The 12,697-nt window shown below is 42.7% G+C and overlaps 1 protein-coding gene across 1 annotated transcript in view; it reads left to right on the top strand.

Moving 5' to 3' along the window:
* Window positions 1-12,697, top strand: part of vash2 (vasohibin 2) — a 146,730-nt gene that overhangs the window by 51,721 nt on the left and 82,312 nt on the right. Inside the window, exon 4 of the mRNA XM_078230553.1 lies at window positions 2,096-2,170. Coding sequence (XP_078086679.1) covers window positions 2,096-2,170 — 75 coding nt within the window. The remainder of the gene's footprint in view (window positions 1-2,095; window positions 2,171-12,697) is intronic.

Here is a 12,697-nt window from a genome sequence, read left to right as displayed (position 1 = left end):
TCCATCTCCGTGATACAGCAGTAAATGAGCTCCTGATGCTTTATGGTTAGCCCCAAGAGCTATATCTAATTTCTTCTTGAAATCAGAAAACATTTTGGCCTCAGCTACATTCTGTGATAGTGAATTCCACACATTCACCACTCTCTGGGTGAAGAAATTTCTCCTCACCTCAGTTCTAAAAGGTTTACCCCTTATCTTCAAACTATGACCATTAGTTTTGGACTCCCCCACCATTGGGAACATTCTGAATCTACCTTGCCTAACCCTGTTAGAATTTTATACATTTCTATGAGATCCCCTCTCCCTCTTCTAAACTCCAGTGAATGTAATCCTAACCGACTTAATCTCTCCTCCTGCCATCCCAGAAATCAGCCTGGTAAACCTTCGCTGTACTCCCCCTATAGCAAGGACATCCTTCCTCAGATAAGAACACCAAAACTGCACACAATACTCCAGGTGTGGCCTCACCAACACCCTATACAATTGCAGTAAAATATCCCTATCCCTATACTCAAATCCTCTCACTATGAAGGCCAACATACCATTTGCTTTCTTTACTGTCTGCTGTACCTGCGCACATTGGATTTATCCAAGGCTGATTGAGACAGTTTAGTGACTGAGAAGGGAGTCAGTGATTATGGGGGTGAGGAGGGGGTACCGATAAGGTTGAGACTACAACCAGATCAGCCACAACCTTATCGAATGGCAGAGCAAGCTCAAGGGGCTGAATGGTCTACTGCTCCACCTCAATCCTACTTCCCTATGTTCCAGGATAATACTGGAATAGTGAGCAGTTTTGACAGGTGAGAACAAGACCCAGTGGTGTTGTATGTGGTCCAGATCTTTAGTCATTTGCTCTTGTTCATATAAATAGAATCCCAACATGATTATTTTTAGGATGTTACATTCAGGTCACTCTGCAGCTGCCTCTAGCTGGGCTTGGTTAATGCCTTTACTCGAACTGAACAAAAAGATAATGGGATTTACGCACCTATTACTGGAATCATATTTACAACACTGCACATCTGGTAACCTTGCTTTAGTAGGTCAGTAATTTCATGACCCAGCACAAGTTTCACTAATAGATTTAATATCAATAATTTCAAAATAGGACCTGATTTGAGCTGCTATTGTTATTATATTGGAAATATATAGCAATTTCCAGTCTGATTTGCCTCCAGATAGACAAGACGTTAGACCAGAGAAACCGGCCATTCAGCCCAACCTGTCACTGTTTACCATCAGCAAATAATTTGAATCACATTTGCCGACCCTGTTATCTCAACCTTTTTCCTCATCCGTCTATCCAACCTGATCTTGATTGTTGACGTAGGGGTCACTTTCCCACTGACCTGCAGACAAACATTGGCTGATCTAGCATCCATTTCCCACCCTGCCTGATTTTAATGGGAAAAAAAACTGAACAAGGCTTCAGACGAGCATACACGTGTCAGCACTGGTCTATTGCTGCAGTCTTAATTCTGGAGTCAAGAAGGCTCAAGCCCCACTCCAGGACCTGAGCACAATTCCTCGGCTAACGCTCTGTGCCTTACTGCGAGAACACTGGATTGTTGGAGGTGCTGCTATCTTCTGAGTGAAATGTTGAACTGAGGCTCCATCTGCCTGTTTGGACAGAAGCGATCCATTGGCATCATTTGAAGAGGTGTCCTGTTCGACATCTATGTCTCATAGAAAAGGAGCGTAACTGGGCATTTATCTTGATGCTGTTTGTGGGATCTTGCTGTGCATAAATTAGCTGGAAATGAGAGCGACAGCCTTTCAAAAGTAATTAATTGCTGTAAAACATCCTGCTGATGTGAAAGGTACCATATAAATGCAAGTTTTTCTTTCTGTTTAATTCCTAACAGTGCAGGAACAGTAGGCATTGCTTTCCATAACCAGTTACTCTTTGAACTGAACTGCATATCACTTATCTATTCAGCTTGCTATTATGCAAACACATCAGGGAGAAAATGTCAAAGCTGCAGATCCGTGATGCCTAGCTATCTCATTTTTTTTTGCTGCACGTATGAAGCATTTGTTTTTTTTAAATTTTTGCTGACATTAATTATCTTCCTCTTCCTGTACTCCTCAGGTTAATGGACACAGCCAGAGAAATGACTCGTGAATCATTGCCAATTAAATGCCTTGAAGCTGTGATTCTTGGAATGTATCCTTATTTTACGGGTTTATGCAGCTTTTGCGAACCATTTTGTGCACTAAATACTCATTAAATGTCATAATCCACGTGCTGGGTCTATGGAAATTGATATTAAACTAGAAGGAAGGTCATGTCAGACAGTCCTGTTGCTAGGAGACCAAAGGAGAATTCCAATGGAGGAAGCCAGGAATATGAAATCTTTACGCTAGAGTTGATTTTGTTCCGTCAATTATCATCAAGTTATTTAAATTGGGTCAACTGCCAGCTATTTAGAAAAAAACTAGATAGATTGAAGGTTAACACTTCGCATACCAGGTAGCTTTTATTTAACCGTCTGAGCATAAAAGGCAAGAAAGAAGGATATACAATATTCACAAATAATGACGTGTATAATCCAGACAACGTTGGGTTATTAAATGTTTTCTTTGATCTTTTGACTCCCTCAAGATAAAATCCATTGCTCTCAGTCCACATTTCCTTAGCTGATTTATGAATTGATCTTTCCAATTGTGCTTTGAGAAAGGTTCCAATACCATGCTGATCTGTTTAATCACCATTGCTCGGAAGTCAGCTTCACAATGTTCCCACTAAACCATTTACAGGTATCAGGGTGAGCAACAGACCCCCCACATTATGATTTACTTAAGAATCGGGAGTTCCGGAGCACCCGAAGGAAATCCAAGCAGACACGGGGAGAACATTCAAACACCACACAGTCACCCAAGGCTAGAATTGAACCCAGGTCCCTGGCGCTGTGAGGCAGCAGTGCCAACCACTGTACCACCGTGCCACCCATTTTATCTCTGGAATCAATCTAGTGAACTTCCTCTGAACTGCCTCTAATGCCACTACATCCTTCCTCAAATAAGGGGACCAAAACTGTATAATTGCAGCTACACTTCCTTATTTTTATACTCTATTCCTTTAGCTGTAAATGCCAAAATTCCATTTGCTTTCCTTATTAACTGCTCTACCTTCATACCAGTTTTCTGCAACTCATGCATAAGGACACTCAGACCCCTCTGCACTGAAGCACCCCAAAGTCTCTCTCCATTTGGTTAATAAGTTGCCTTTCCATTTTTCTGATCAAAATGGATAATAACCTCACACTTATCCATGTTAAACTCCCACTCACCTAACCTATCTGTATCCATTTGTAAATTTCATACTTCCTTATTGCAACTTACTGCTTGTGACATAACAAAGAATTTTAGATACGATGACCAATAAAGAACATAAGAACTAGGAGCAGGAGTAGACAATTCAGCCGCTCGAGCCTGCTCCCCATTCAATATGATCATGGCTGATCTTGTCTTGGCCTCAACTCCACTTTTCTGCCCATTCTCCATAACCCTTCAACCACTGCCCTCTGCGGTATTCACAGATTCCACAGATTCACGACCCTTTGAGAGAAGTAGTTTCTCCTCATCTCTGTTTTAAATCTGCTACCTCTTATTTTAGAACCATGACCTCTCATTCTAGATTGCCCCACAAGAGGAAGCTTCCACTCTACACCTATTTTGTCAATATTCCCTATTATCTTGTACACCTCGATTAGATTTCCTCTCATTCTTCTAAACTCGAGAGAGTATAGGCCGAAACTGCTCAATTTCTCTTCATGAGACAAACCCATCATAGAATCCCGACAGTGCATAAGGAGGCCATTCTCCCATCGGGTCTGCACTGATGCTCTGACAGGACATCTTACCCAGGCCCATCCCCCACCCTATTCGCTTCACCCCACACATTTACCTCACTAATCCCTAACCTACATCTTTGGACACGAAGGGGCAATTTACCATTGCCAATCCACCGAATCTGCACATCTTTGGATTGTGGGAGGAAACCGGAGCACCCGAAAGAAATCCACGCAGACACGGGGAGAACATTCAAACACCTCACAGTCACCCAAGGCTGGAATTGAACCCAGGTCCCTGGCGCTGTGAGGCAGCAGTGCCAACCACTGTACCACCGTGCCATCCATTTTATCTCTGGAATCTCCTCTGAACTGCCTCTAATGCCACTACATCCTTCCTCAAATAAGGGGACCAAAACTGTATAATTGCAGCTACACTTCCTTATTTTTATACTCTATTCCTTTCGCTGTAAATGCCAAAATTCCATTTGCTTTCCTTATTAACTGCTCTACCTTCATACCAGTTTTCTGCAACTCATGCATAAGGACACTCAGACTCCTCTGCACTGAAGCACCCCAAAGTCTCTCTCCATTTGGTTAATAAGTTGCCTTTCCATTTTTCTGATCAAAATGGATAATAACCTCACACTTATCCATGTTAAACTCCCACTCACCTAACCTATCTATATCCATTTGTAAATTTCATACTTCCCTATTGCAACTTACTATTACACCTATTTTAATGTCATCTGCAAATTTGGCTATATTACCTTCCATCTCTGTAGAGAAGTGGACCAACCGAAATCCGGTTAAATGCGGTAAAATTATTCACCATTCCATTTTGCCCCATTTGCAGCACTCACTGAAGGCACATTTTTCCACTGTAGCCTCCAATTGCAAAAGTGTGAGATAATTGAGCCAAGGTATTTGAGTCCCACTGTCTCTGTGATCGGGCTGAGGTGTGTGTGTGTGCGTGCGTTGGAGCATTTGAAGAAACCACAGGATCTGAGCTTGACTGAGCACCTCATGTTTCACCCATTGAGATTCATATGTTCAAACATGATTTGACAGCATCTTGTTAAAGATCATTTTTAACCTCTGCAGCAATGTAAGCCAAGGTCAATCATCTTGGTTCGGCCATTGTTTTTGTTACAGTTCTGATATCTACTGGATATTGCAGGGTAGATTTTAAGAATTTTCACCTCCTGATGTGGAGCTTTACACACCCTGAGGCCTGCTGGGAATTTGGAGCATGGGTTCAGTGGCATTTCCAGGAATATCTACATATTAAAATGAATTGTCGCTATGCATTCCCAGCATTTGAAGCTCAGTGCCGATTTAAAACTCATAACATCTGGTCTGTTGATTAAAACATACACAGAAGGAAAAATTCCCGATCAAAATGGTGCAAGGGAAATAAGCAGGTTGTCTTTCCGGCTGTGGGACATGGGTCAGTTTCTGTGCTGAGTTACATAATAAAATTCTGATAGTGGAGTTCCCTTGAAATGACTTAAGTTAGTTTCAATACCCTTAATATTGAATGTGAATCCATTGGCAAGTAGAATCATAGAATTGCTACAGTGTAGAAGGAGGTCATTTGGCCCAATGAGCCTTCACTGACAACAATCTCACCCATGCCCTATCCCCGTAACCCCACATATTTATCCCGTTCATTCCCCTAACACTAAGAGGCTATTTAGCATGGCCAATCCACCTAATCCGCACATCTTTGGACTGTGGGAGGAAACCAAAGCCACCCAAAGGAAACCCACGCAGACATGAGGAAAACATAGAATCCATGCCGTGCAGAAGGAGGCCATTCGGCCCATCGAGCCTGCACCGACTACAATCCCACCCAGGTCCTATTCCTGTAACCCGACATATTTACCCTGCTAACTTCCCTGACACTAGGGTCAATTTAGCATGGCCAATCAACCTAACCTGCACATCTTTGGACTGAGAGAGGAAACCAGAGCGCCTGGAGGAAACCCACGCAGACACGGGGAGAATGTGGAAATTCCACACAGACTGTCACCCAAGGCCAGAATTGAACCCGGGTCCCTGGCGCTGTGAGGCAGCAGTGCTAAAACCACTCTGCCACCGTGCTGCCCCGTGCGAACTCCACACAGACAGTTACCCAAGGCTGGAATTGAACCTGGGTCCCTGGAGCCGTGAGGCAGCAGCGCCATCCCCAGAGTAATTGCAATTACTCTGTTTCTACAGTACAATTACCATTTGACACAAACCTGTGAATGGGAGTACAGAATTGTGCACCCTGCCTGGTTGGTTAGAAAGGACAATCATTTCCCTTTAAATTTTTTAACATTTAACATTTTAAAATTAAGATTTCATTGGTTGTAGTCATTGTGGAATCTTACCTCCACTCCAATGTTGCAGGATCACTTCCTCCAAGTAGCCTCGCACTCGATGGGAAATATTAAACCGAGACAAATCGGCAGTTATTCTGCAATTTTTGCATCAGGGTGAACTAGAAGCCCATTGATGGAAGGATATAAAACAAACAGGACAAGTGCATTGTAGGCCCTTTGAGCCTAGATATCCTGGGCTATGTTATTTTAATGTGGGTGGTAGCTCATTTAAAATAAAATGGATCATGCCCATCGCCAGATCTAGAGTTTGACATAGAAATTGGAAGAATTCGCACCAATGAATTGCTCTGTATTGTGACATTGGGAATACTTGAGGATGATGAAGTGTCCAAATTGGTAAGTTTGTGGTGCACAGTTGGTGTCACACATCTCCTTCTCTGCACCAAAATAAAATCTGCAACGTGTCGCCTCAGGAGCAATGTTACCTCCAAGCAACGAACTTCCAGCACAACTTGCTGCAAATTAGCTGCAGTATAAAATAGCTGGTGTAAAACCGACTCTTTAAATTTACCAGTTTTGAACCTTTGAAAGACTTTGATGTCCCAGTGTCTTGTCTTTTAAGTTTCCAGTCAAAGAAAAGAGCTAAAGTGATGTTCCTTTCCACCGCAATACTTGATATTTGATTTCTCCGTGACGCAGTGGTCTAGTGGGTAAGTTTGCCATCTGATGTAAATACTGACACATACAGATTGGGTAAGTACTAAATTCACTTTCTGCTTTTTGCTGTGAGGTGATTTTGGTCATGCTGGAGAGAGGGTACAGTATTCCTGAATTTAGTGTTCCTGTGCTAGAAACAGACTAACAAAAATTACCCAGGTGCCCTGCTACTGAATTGTCACCTCCTCAAGTCAACCTCACTCTCCTTCCATAAAGGTCCAGATGTTCCAAGCAGCAACAATAACGAGCAGATTGCTGGTGTACTCCAAATTTCCTCCCATTCAATGGTGCTGCACATCATTATGAGTGGCATTGACAGAGTGGATAGTCAGATGCCCTTTCCTAGGGTAGAAAAGTCAAGTACTAGGGGACATAGTTTTGAGGTGCATGGGGGAAAGTTTAGAGGAGATGTGTGAGGCAAGTCTTTTTACACAGAGGGTGGTGAATGTCTGGAACGCGCTGCCCTGGGAGGTGATGGGAGCAGGTATGATAGCGGCATTTAAGGGGCAACTAGATGAATACATGAAAAGGATGGGAATAGAAGGATACAGACTCCGTGAGAGAAATGGTTTTAGTTTAGGCAGACATCATGATCGAGCTGTAAATCTATGGACACATTTATGTCTTCGCTGGATTGGGCAACCTGCTCAAATGTGACTATCCAATTAGCGGGTTTATACAGAATCTCAGTCATAGCCCTGTATCTTTACTAGTAGGTGTTCCAGTCCAGTCTCTGTGGAATCATGTGTTTGGATGCCACCATTGCCACCATGTTGTATTTTACTACTTCCTGTGATTATTTAGTAGTTAAACACCATCTAACCTTGCATAGAGGATTGGTTAGCACAAAAATATGTAGGTGTATTTATTAAGAATTTGAGAAGTTGGGAGCAGTATAACACATTTGAAGAACTTTTGCACATGTCTAAGTTGGTAGCTTTCTCAGAACAAACTGAAACTAAGGGTGGAATATTCTGGCTCTTCCCGTTGGGGGAATCTTCCGGTCCCATGGAAGGTGAACAGCTGCAGTGGGTTCCCCGGCAACGTGGCTGGTGAGCAATGCAATTGGCCATTGACTTCGATGGGACTGGACGATCCCGCAGGTGGCCGATGGCGAGCCACCTCCGCTGCTGGAAAACCCACCACAGAGGACTGGAAAATCCCACCTTAACTCTGAATCATGTGGTGCATTGCATCATTTCCTTCTGGTGATGTTTACAGAAAACATAACCACAACCACTTAAAGGCATACCACAACAAAGCATTTCAACTTCCATAACAAACTGAATTAAAGGCAATGTTCACACCAGAGGGCTCCATATGCTCTATAAGGTGAGGATTTTAGCAAAACTCAATGGGGGAAGAAATTCAGTTTATCTTCACCTGGGTTTTGGATGCGAAATGGTCACTGGGCTTACAGATTTTCATTGGTGACCACCCATGCTCAATCTGCCCAGCGATACAGCTGGTCTTGGATCACTTTCCTTGATGTTTTCAATCATGAAATATGTAGCTTTTATTTTGACATTGGTTTGCATTTAAAATAAAATGAGGAGTTGGTAGATGCAAATGATGAGATTATCATTAACATTTCATCCTCCTGTTTCTAAATAAGACTAACATGATCTGGAAGCACCTTTCACTCCAGGTACAAAACTTGGCATTGCGGATCAGACTCATTGAAGTCAATGGAAAGGAAGAGCAGATGAGATGTACAACAGCAGCCTATCCAGCTTCATCTTTGTCTTTGGACCCAGTCATAGTAACAGGAGAAGGCCATTCAGCAGATTGAACCTGTTCTGCCATTTAATTATATCATGGCTGATCGATATCTTCATTCCATTGATCTGACTTGGTTCTTTAACCATTTACATCCTTGACTAACAAAAATCTGTCACACTCCCTTTTGAATTTTTCAACTGAACTCGCCTCAATATCTTTTTGGGGGAAGAGCTCCAGGTATCCATGATACTTTGTATGGAGAAGCACTTCCTCCTATCACTCTGTGAATGGCCAAACTGCAATTTTAAGCTTGTGTCCCAGTTCCGGACTGTTCTCACCAGAGGAAATAGTTTTTTTAACTGATGCCATCAATTCCTTCACTCAGTTTAAACACCTCTTCTGAAGTAAAGCCTAGTCTATAAAACCTGTCTTTATGACCTAACCCTTTTAGAGACTGTGTCATTCCAGTGAATCAACACTATCCTTTCCAAGGCCAATGTATCTTTCTGAGCTGCCAAGCAGAACTGAAAATAGTGCTCTCATTGATCAATTCAATGGATTGATAACTTGTTTTTTGACGGGATGTGGGTGTCAATGGCAAAGCCAGCATTTGTTGCTCATCTTAATTGCCCTTACTGGGTCATTCCAGAGGACAGTTAAGAGTCAATCACATTGCTGTGGGTCTAGACTCACATGTAGGCCAGAAAGGTAAGGATGGCAGATTTCCTGCCCTAAAGACAGGAAATAGTGAGCCAGATGGGTTTCTATAGCAATCAACGATTGTCCCATGGTCACCATTACCGAGACTTGTTTCAGATTTTTAAAATTAACTGAATTCAAATTCCACCAGCTGCCGTGATGGGATTTGAACCCATGTTGATTGAAATGCATAAGACCCTGAGGGGCCTTCCTAGGGTGGATGTGGAGAAGATGTTTCCTCTTGTGGGAGAATCCAGAATTAGAGGTCGCTGTTTAACAATAAGGGGTTGTCCATTTAAAACGGAAGGAACTCTCTTCCTGCAAAAGCAGTGGAAGCCGAGTCTTTCTACATTTTTGAGGCAGAGGTGGATAGATTCTTGGTAAGGAAGAGGATGATCGGGAGTAGACAGGGTGATCTTATTAAATGATGAAGCAAGCTCGAGGGCCGAATGGCCTACTCCTACTCCTTGTTCGTATGTCCATAAGTCCCCAAAGCATTAGCCTGGGAATCTGGATTACCAGTCCAATGACATTACCACTGCATCATAGTCTCCTGAGGAGGCAGGTGCCGGCTGGCAGTCATCGCGGGGAGCAGTTCTCGACCCCCAGGCCCGGAATGAGGAGGGTGGGCTGGCAAAGGAAGAAGTTTTCAAGAAGGAGTTAGATAAAGCTCTTGGGGTGAAAGGGATCAAAGGATATGAGGGGAAGCAGGATCAGGCTATTGAGTTGGATGATCAGCCATGATAAAATTGAATGGTGGAACAAGCTCGAAGGGCTGAATGGCCTACTCATCCTATTTTCTATTTTTCTATGTTTTCTCTTTCCTACAGAAGCAAAGATTTATCTGTTAGATTGTCAGTCAGCCTAATTATTATTTGTTATGACTGTTCGAACATTAGAGCAGGCACATTGGATCTATGTCCATTTAATTGTGGGTTTTCTTTGTATGATTTCAAGAGCTAAGAGCAGTACAGCACAGGAACAGGCCCGTCGGCCCACCAAGCCTGCACCGACTCATGACGCCTTCCTAAACAAAAGACCTTTGCCTCTACGGGGTCCATATCCCTCTATTCCTGCCTATTCACGTATCTGTCAAGATGCCTCTTAAACGTTGCTATTGTTTCTGCTTCTACCACTTCCTCTGGCAGTGCATTCCAGGCACTTTCCACCCTTTGTGTAAAAAAAAAACTTGCCTCTCACATCTCCTTTAAACTTTCTCCCTTTTATCTTAAACCTATGCCCCCTAGTAATTGACGTTTCTACCCTGGGGAAAATGATGCTGACCATTCATTCTCTCCATGCCTCTCATTACCTTTTGTAAACTTCTATCATGTTGCCACTCAGCCTCTGACGTGAAAACAAACCAAGTTTGTCCATTCTGTCCTCATAGCTAATACTCTCCAAACCAGTTAGCATCCTGGTAAACCATTTCTGTACCCTCTCCAAAGCCTCCACATCCTTCTGGCGACCAGAACTGTACGCAGTATTCCAAATGTGGCTGGACTAAAGTTTTATACAGTTACATTTATTTAATGAATGCATAGAATGCAGTGTTTGGCAATTATGCAGCATCTCTGTTTCTGCTTTGCATCGGCACCACAGACTATCTATATTCCGCCAACATTTATATGGGCAGCACGAGCTAAACCGGGCGTGACCGGCTGAGATGGTAATCCCGATAATGAAAACTCTTAAATGGAAATAATCAGCTGTTGTGGGAGTTTGGTGGAGTTGGGATCAAGCAGTGTTGAAATTCCAGGGACAGATGACTACTTTGTTGGCCTGATTCATAGCTTGGACTAAACATAGCCCTCAGTCTTGTGCTCTCAGGATTTAGTGTGTGTTTCTTGTGTGCGTACGTGTTGCCTCTCACGCATCACTTGAAATTCTTTATTCAAAAGCCAGGGTTCCCAGCTCTCGACAGGAGAGTTTTTCATGAAAGATTTGTGTGTCCCATGTAGACTTAAATTGAATGCAGTCTTAGATAAGTATGAAAACATTAAAACGATGATTCTGTTTTGCTTAATAATGAGTGCTTCATTTCACAGGTAAATTATACAGCTATACCCTATTTTAAGCAGTCGTGAATAGAATAGTTTTGTCACTAACTGGTTCAAACATCATTTATTCATTTTATGTACGATCTACTTTGTTATAAAGTAGTTGGGAACTAGGTGCAAAAGTTATTTCCTAACAGTCTGCAGAGTTAGCGGGTGGGTGAAACAGGAGGGGAAGTTAGCACGGACAACCGTGTCATTTTGTGGTTTTAAACAAATTAACATGAGTGAGGATAGGGGAAATTGACTGTGAGAAAACATGCCAACTCTGTCTTAGGGATGTAGCTTTATTTTAGAGCAATTGGGAAGAACAAAACCTGTTCTCTTTGGGTCCTTGCCGCATCACTGGCAACATAAAAGATTTACTTACATTGCATTTTGTTTATGTTACATATTGGGGCTGAAAATCGTGCATTGCGAATAAATACATATGCATTTACATGGGAAGACTTGCTTCCATATAAGTAGTTTTGATTTAATTAGCGGTTTCTAGGGGTTATGATATCGTCACGGTATTGAGACTTAAAGCGTCGGAGAACTTGTCATCCCGATAGGCCTCAGGAGTTTCCACATGCTCGCAGACCGAGAACAGGCTGCATTTGAAGTCCTTCGGGCTGAGGACATGGATCTAATGCGCCTGCTCAAAAAGAACATAGTGCTAAAAATCCTGATCACGTGATCAAGAGCAGTGTGCCATATTCAGAGAAAAGTCTCAAGCAGGGTACAGAGGGAGGATACAAGGAGAGGTTTTTTTTTATTAATTCATGGGACATGGGCATTGCTGGCTGGTCAGCATTTATAGCCCAACCCTAGTTGCCCTTGTTCAGAGGGCAGTTGAAAGTCAACCACATTGCTGTGCTCTGGAGTCGCAAGTAGGTCAGACCAGGTAAGGGTGACAGATTTCCTTCCATAAAGGACATTAGTGAATCAGATGGGTTTTTCCAACAATCGACAATGCTTTCATGGTCATCAGTCGATTCTTAATTCAAGATTTTTTTTTATTATTGAATTCACATTCCACCATCTGCTGAGGTGGGATTTGAGACTGGGTCCCCAGAACATTAACTGAGTTTCTGGATTAATAGTCCAGTGATAATACCACTAGGCTATTGCCTCCCTCAAATTGAGAAGAGGAGCAAAGAAAGATTCTCCATGGAGTAAAAGGGCTGGGGTTGGCAGACTTTAAGTGGAATCTAAGTTCTGATACAGAATAAACAGGACATCATTCTAAGGTGCAGGGAAGCAAAGTCAGGTACAATGACCCCTTTGCTATTGACAAGGTTTTGTGCATATTTTACCTGCTTTTGGTGATGGTACGTGGCACACTCCAAGGTGTTTATCACCGTTCTCCTCAGAAAGAGGCTACTTTTAATGT

This window comes from Mustelus asterias, chromosome 15, assembly GCF_964213995.1.
Source record: "Mustelus asterias chromosome 15, sMusAst1.hap1.1, whole genome shotgun sequence".
NCBI classification, from domain to species: Eukaryota; Metazoa; Chordata; class Chondrichthyes; order Carcharhiniformes; family Triakidae; genus Mustelus; species Mustelus asterias.
Note: the sequence above shows the minus strand (reverse complement) of the source record. Positions and strands in the feature narration are given on the sequence as shown.